This window comes from Centruroides sculpturatus, unplaced genomic scaffold, assembly GCF_000671375.1.
Source record: "Centruroides sculpturatus isolate CEXI.00-Female unplaced genomic scaffold, Cexi_2.0 scaffold155, whole genome shotgun sequence".
In the NCBI taxonomy this organism is placed as follows: domain Eukaryota; kingdom Metazoa; phylum Arthropoda; class Arachnida; order Scorpiones; family Buthidae; genus Centruroides; species Centruroides sculpturatus.
In genome coordinates this window covers 236,335-243,881 of record NW_019384386.1, presented here as the reverse complement: position 1 = coordinate 243,881, position 7,547 = coordinate 236,335, and the positions used below count along the sequence as shown (strand labels likewise).

The window sequence follows — 7,547 nt, the reverse complement described above, 5'->3', positions numbered from 1 at the left end:
CATTTTAAATAACTAAACTTTATAAAATAACGTGTTTTTAAAAAGTCGCTCTTTTAAAAATAATTCTGTGATGACGAGTCATTTCTCTTCGTCATTGTCAACCTTTGAAATAAAAAGTATCATATACGTAATTTGATTTCGAACTAATAGGAAAGGCATCTTGTTGATTTGGCTTTCTTGGTTTGACGGCACGATTATAATCGTGTAACTTCTTACGTTTAAGTCGTGTATTGTCTGCCACTTAATACATGTTTGAAATAGTTTTTAATTACTGTTTGTTTGTTTATGATATTTGAATAAAAATGTGTGCGAGTTTTTTACTCCTGCGACTTTTTCCTAGTCAAAATTGTAATTTTTTTCGATCACCGATATGAAATTTCGTTATGCATTGCTCCGTGAGTGAAGCTGTATCTTACGAAAGTAAGATATTAATTACAATATTCATAAGGCTAGTCCATGGTTAGATTGTTTATTTCTAATTTTTTTGGTCTTTTTTAGGTGAAATATAAAGATGTATTGTTTAGTAGCTAAATAGTTTTATTGTCGGCATATTGTTATTTGCGTGTTCAACTCGTTTCAGGCTCGTTTCACGCCCTGCTCAGGCGTAAAATATCATGGTCATGTGGTTAAAAGTAATTACGGCGAGGGTTTTTACGTTATTGGAGTCTCCACCTATGAGTGCACTTGAAACTCTTTGCATTCATTTCGTGCTCTGTGAATGGATGATGGATGAACACCTGAAATGACGTCAAAGAGCATTGTGTATATATTTACTTCGTGATACGACTTCAGTTCACATTGAGCCCAAGCTCTGTAGATTTTAAAATGGCATCATCATCATCAGCATCATCAGTTTGCGAAGGTTGCGAGTATAAGTACTGCGATGCAGTGAGCTACTCCGAAGACCGCGTGAAAGAGGAATTGTTGCACCACGGCATCTGGCGTAATTATACCAACTGCCGTCGGTGTGGCAATCCTCTTCGCGTGGAGGACAGAGGCAGATTTCAATGTGGGAAGTATATCCGGCGGCCAAAGAGGCGTCCAGCGAAATGTAGCTGGAGTTGTTCGATTTGGTCAGGAACCTTTTTTCAAAGGTCTCATCTCCAGCTCGTTACCCTGTGGCGGTTCATCCTTTCCCTGTTGATACTGAAACCTCCAAGGCACCAATTTCTCATGGAACATTTAGGACTGGGTCTGGATCTCTCCTCCAGGACCGTCGTGGATTGGTACTCTTTCTACCGAGAGGTACTTATCCACGATCGGTTGTCAACGTCGGAGAAACTTGGAGGAGAAGGAAAGACCGTCAAAATCGACGAAGCCAAATTTGGACGGCGTAAGTACAGTAGGGGAAAGGTGATCAAAGGTCAGTGGATCTTTGGGGGTATCGAGCGGGAGACTCTACGCACCTTTTTAGTGCCGGTGGAAGCACGTGACAGTGAGACCTTGCTCGCGGTCCTGAAGGAGTGGGTGCTTCCCGGGACAACAGTCATAAGTGATTGCTGGAGGGCGTACGAACGTCTTCAGAATGAAGGCTTTCGTCACCTGACAGTGAATCATACTTATAATTTTGTTGATCCCTGGACGAAGGCCCACACCAATACCATCGAGAGGACGTGGCATGAGGTCCGCTCGAACATTCCCCGGTACGGAAGGAGGGAAGCGCACGTGATCGGATATCTGGCCGAATTTCTTTTTAAGGCCAGATATCCGAAATCGACCGAAAGGACACATTATTTTCTTCAGGCCGCTGCAAATNATAATAATTAAATTGAATTATATTATATTGTATATAATAATTGAAACTTTATTAAGAGATGCATTCAAAAATAAACATTAATGAAAATTACTTCTTCCTGTTTTCTTACATAAAAGTATTTATTTTAATTCTGAACACTTTTAGTTAATAATGAGCTGAAAAACTTTTAACTTCTTGAGTATTAAAATAAACAGTTTTAGAATCTCTATTACAGCAAGAAATAGTGAATCTTGGCAATTGGAAAATTGAATTTTAGTTTTAATGACAAATCTTGACATTTTTATAGTATGAAATTATCTTTGAAATTTTAACTATTTAATGTTGCTTATGCAATCTTATGTAATTTTTTATATATTAAAATATATATTGTTTTGAAAATGAAAAGAAACAGCATGTATTTTGTAATAATAGTACATAATTCTAGTTAAAATACAAGCTTAAAATTAGGAAGATATCTCAATCACTTAGACCTTTTCCATCCCAGAAACTGTTTATTAGAATTTAAGAATGTTTTCAGCCTTCTTGAAAAGCCTGTCTCGGAGTATTGCTTCACAACATTAAGCGGTAATGAGCAGGAGTGTCAAAAGATGTTGACACTCCTGCAAATTTATATGGTCCAAGTAAAAAAATTATTTGAAAATTTGAGTTTTTTATGGATATATTACTTTTTTACAAAATAAAGAACAATAGTTATTGCTAAGTATTTTATATTACATTAGAGCATAAAAAATAAATTGTGAGATGGCGTCAGGACCCATAGAAGTTAGAGCATCATCCGCCATCATCAACCCTGTAATGAACATTAGAACATTAAGATTTCGAAGTAATATTCTCACTGAAGCAGACCTTTTCAAGCTGTTCAGAATCAAATAAACAGTTGCTGGGTTATTAAAGTGTTAAATTTGTGATTGTATAATTCTAGTGAATTTTAGAATTAAAATAGTTTTTTCATTTACAGTTTATTTGAAAAAAGTTATTTAATTTACAATTTAACAAAATTTTATGACAAAAACAATATGCATTTCTTCAAAATACATTAACAACAGTGAATTTATAAGACCTAGTGTACATAATCTTTAAATTATTAAATTAACTGACAAAAAACATAAAAATGAATGTAACAATCAACTATAAACCTGAAATAATTTTATACTTCAAAAAATATTCCAAAATTATGATTAAAAGTTTCACTGGAATTTCAAGCCACTTTCAACAAAAACTATTTAATCATCACTATTAAACAGGGTGGGGCAGAGAGATAAGAGATTTTCAAAGTTCATTTTTCCGGGTATTCGTGACATGGCACAAGCTTGCTCACTGTTGCTGTGTTAAGGGTATAGCATTTACTAAAACAAACAATTGCCATAATTAATCAGGCTATTATTATGGTATAATTAATAATTAGTACAAATATATTGGGCTTCGGGATGTTGATATATATGCATAGCATTTAGTAATCATGAACCAGTGGACAGATGCTCAATGTATATTCACTATTAAGAAATATTATAAAAATAATGATTGTATTAGGGTCACTTAACAGAATAACTGTTAAGTGACCATAATACAATCATTATTTTTCACCACCAGTTCTACATCCATTGAAATAAATCCAGTGCCATCCAGACATGCCATTATGACATGTATTAAGAACTTTGAGGAAACTGGTTTTCCAAAAAAACAAGCCTCCAGGTGCAGCAAGAACTGCATGTAACATAGAAAATGTCAAGAATGTGAGGGCCACCATCAAATGTAGTCCATGGCTCTCTGCATGCACACCACCATGCAGTTTAACGTTTTTGACACAAGAATTAACTACATTTCCTCTTGTTGATGATCAGACATCATTCCAACAAGATGCAGCGACTGCTCACACAGCCAGAATATTCATGACTGCTATAAGACAGTTGTTTTCCAGTCATGTCATCTCCAAGAATGATGTCTTCTCCTGTTTTGTTGGCATGTTGGTTTTTTGTGGGGGATATTTGAAAAGCAAGGTGTACATTAACCTTCCACACAACATTGCCAAGCTCAAACTCTTAGAGAAGAAATAGCCAGAATCCCATTGGAAATGTTGCAGCTTGTAATGGTTGATATGCACTCAAGAATAGATAAATGTCTTCACAGAGATGGAGGTCACCTCAAAAATGTAGTTTTCAAAAAAAAAATAAAACTTTTATATTACCTTTAAGCTGATATATTTGTAATTTCTGAAATAAACCATTTCACTGAATTATTGAGCTTTTATAATCTCCCATTTCTCTTCCCCATCCTATATCATGCAATGCATCTTCATAAATAAAATCAAAAACTACATATTTTTATTTAAATTTAGTAGCAGATCTAGCTAGGAATATTTGAAAATAACTATTATTTTCAAGTACACATATTTCATACCAAAACTATAGAAATATGGTAAGATATCTCTGAATGAGGAATTTGCCATCCCAGAGTGATAGAACCTCTGGAAGAGTAAAAGTCAATGGAACCATATCTATACACAGGTCTTTGCAAGATATTCACCTCCAAAGGTCAGTTTTTACCATGAACCAGTATACCCCATGTTCCACATGTAGTTGTGTGCTTTGGTGCCCACACCTCAGTGCCTAGGTGGGGTTGAGCCCCGTACCCTCCTAAAACTGTACATAAAGTACTCCACAAACAGTCAAATGAGCTACTCAAAGTCGGTATAATCACATGGGTTAAATAGTTAAATGTAATAGTTTAGCATGCAAAATGCATGCAACCTGGAAGGAGGCTGATCTCTAAGGGCTGTATCCTTCAAAGGGTCACACGTAGAAGTATAAAAGGAGTAAAAAAAATCAAATTCTAAAGAACGAACAAATAAACAAAGTAAAGTAAATGCAAATTGCCATGCAAAATAACTTTTTTCGATGAATAACAGTAAATTTATTTTAGTAATTTAAAATCGATATTTTCAAATGAAAAATACTTCTCAGCTTACGTTTAATAAACATAAATAATCAAAAAGAATAAAATTTCCTCATTTTTATTTGTGTATGGTGCAAAAACACATCCTTCGTTTCTTGACAGTCACTTTTAAATTTACTTACGGCAAATTTCCTGTTTTCTCTTATTACGCCCTCTTGTGTTATTTATGAAAGTGAACATTATAATTAAAAATACTGTATTTATGGCATGTAAGACGAGGTTTTTATTCATTTTTCACTGCTTCAATAACCTAGGTCGTCTTGTACGCGCGAGCGAACAATTCATTTCGTTTTTGCAATAATTTTTGTAAACTGTATATTCGCATTTTTTACAGGATTCTCACCTTCTGGTGTTTAAAAACAAAAGTATTTTATCTGGGTCGTTTGAATCGTTCTTGTGTATTATCAGGAGTAAAGATGAGTAGCAATAGGAAAAACAAAGCTTTTCAATTGAATTTCAAAATTACACGGGAGCCCGATGTAAGTTTTAATTCGTTCCCACGTAAAAACAGGTGATTATTTGGAAATCAGAATTCGGATAAACTCATAAGTGTAATCGGCAAAGAGTGAATTCGACCGTTAGGAATTGGCACAAAAATAAAGGTTCCCAATAATTGTCCAGCTTTACATGAACAAATTATGTTGTCGATTTTACAAGATTTATACTTGAAGTTTAAAATGCCAATAATTTTTGCGGGACAATGTATACATTTACGCGCATTTGATATTTTATTTGTGATTAAACGAAATAAAATTAGAATTGTATTAATAAATCTAATTTTCTTTATTTTGATCTTTAAAGTCACACCTCGTCCTATAATCGAGGTCGTCTTATATCCCGAGTAAATACAATATTTAAAAAAAAAAAGGCGAAATAAAGAAATTTTATTACTAAATTTTAAATCTTGAAATTATATTTATTTCACACAAATTACTTTATACTTCTACAGCTTTTTTTAAAAAATATAATATAAGGTTTAAGTTTTAAAGTATAGATTTTTAAAGCTGGAAAACTAAATACATAAACACTAATATTTCTTAACATCTGGATCTAGACGAAATCATCTATCGCCCTTTGTCCTCACAATCGAGGCGGTAAAGACCATGGATCTCTAGTATGTAAATCAGTATTTCTAAATCAGTGTAAAACAACGGGGGGCGACAGTGCCGGCCCGAGGCAAGTTTTAGGATGGAGCGAGATCCTATTATGGAGCCTCCCTTGGTTGCCCTTAATTTATATCCTTTAATTTTCTTTACCACTGAGGCGCCCCCTAGCACTTAGCGCCTGGAGCGTCTGCTCCGTTCGCCCTATGGTAGGGCCGGCTCTGGGGGGCGATATCGTCCTCATGTGGGCGTTTTTCCATGTTGAGGGGGGCGATTAGTAACAATTTATATTTTGGGGGCGAAAAACAATTTTCTGGGCGATATAGTAAAACATTACATTAAGAATAATTGGATATTTTATTCGTTATATCATACAATAATTAAACAAATAACATTACACTAGTCACTAGTCTATTTAATGCAGTACGAATTTGGCGTTAGTCTTGGCCCTCGGCATCGAAATTTTGAAGTGAAGGGGGCAATACTACGTTGAAGGGAGCGACGATTCGTTAGAGGTTGAGAAACACTGATCCAAATGAAGACAAACGTTATCTAGTAACCATGGTCTACACCCTGAGCGAGCATTAATATCAATTTCTTCCGCATCATGTTGCATATGCAATGTTAGCTTTTTCCCCCGATCCGAAAAGTAAACTAAGCGCGTTTATGGGCTGAAATTTGAAAAAATTGTAGACCTATAAAATTCCGCTACCGTCCGTCTATCTGTCTTTCCTTAATCTCGAGAACAAAATTGGATAGATGAAATCCGAGAATAAATGTGGAAACCTTAGGGGCAGGAGGCCCCGATTAAGTATATATGAACTTCCGATGAAAACTGGAAGTCAGGTTATTTGCAATTCAAAAGTTCCCCTGAAAGCGGTTAATATATTATCGACACGACTGTATTGTTAAAGGAAAAGTATGATGTACAGGGGCAAGCCAATACTAATTTGAGGTGGAGAGCATATATTTTAAATTAAATAAATTAAAAATATGATTATAAATTACAGCCCGGCATTGTGACAATCGGACTGTGCGATAGATTTTCTCAGTATGATGCAAGTCTTCGAAATGCCTCCCCTTAAATGTTTTTTCTTTAAAATAACCTTCGATTGTATTTTTTTTAAAATCTGCACAAAATGTACGAATACTATTTTTATTTTGGAAATATAAACTACTATAAAATATTGATATCAACTACAACAATTTACTACAATTTTACTCTTCTAATTTTAACTTTAGCAAATTCGTTAATTAGGGATGTGTAGTTTAGAGTGGCAGCTAATGTAGATTCAATAGAAAGAAATGATAGATTTCAAAGTTTCGTTTGGCGTATTGAACTTCTTCAGTAGTGTTATATTAATTTTAATTTGGAGAAACTTCTTTTTCCGCTAGCTACAGAGGCAGGGAGTGTTAATAAAATTGACGCTTTTTCCTTCTGGCTCTAACTTCGGTTTCGGCAAGAAATTCCGTATCGCATTCGAAATTCTTCGCAATCACATCAGCAGCAATTTTCATCGGATCGTATCCCGATTGTCTGTAACTTTTCACTTTTTGTATGATTTCTGATAGCATCCTTACACAATCTGACAAATTTATAGTTACAGATTGCAATAGCTTCCAGACTAAATTTATTTTAAACTAGCTGCAAGGACCCGCTTCGCTGGGTTTTTATTTGAATGTAATATACTTTTTTTTATATATAAAAGACTGTAATCTAGAATCTAGCTGCAAGG

General features: G+C 34.5%; 2 protein-coding genes across 2 annotated transcripts in view; one reads left to right on the top strand and one right to left on the bottom strand.

Moving 5' to 3' along the window:
* Positions 1-4,836, bottom strand: part of LOC111618080 (protein bicaudal C homolog 1-like) — a 47,477-nt gene extending 42,641 nt beyond the window's left edge. Inside the window, exon 1 of the mRNA XM_023359506.1 lies at positions 4,722-4,836. The gene's annotated coding sequence lies outside the window, so the exon portion shown is untranslated. The remainder of the gene's footprint in view (positions 1-4,721) is intronic.
* On the top strand, positions 140-1,767 carry LOC111618070. Its single transcript, XM_023359497.1, has one exon. The coding sequence runs from the start codon at positions 826-828 to the stop codon at positions 1,765-1,767; it is 942 nt and encodes a 313-aa protein (XP_023215265.1). The 5' UTR covers positions 140-825.
* Positions 4,837-7,547: the final 2,711 nt, after the last annotated feature.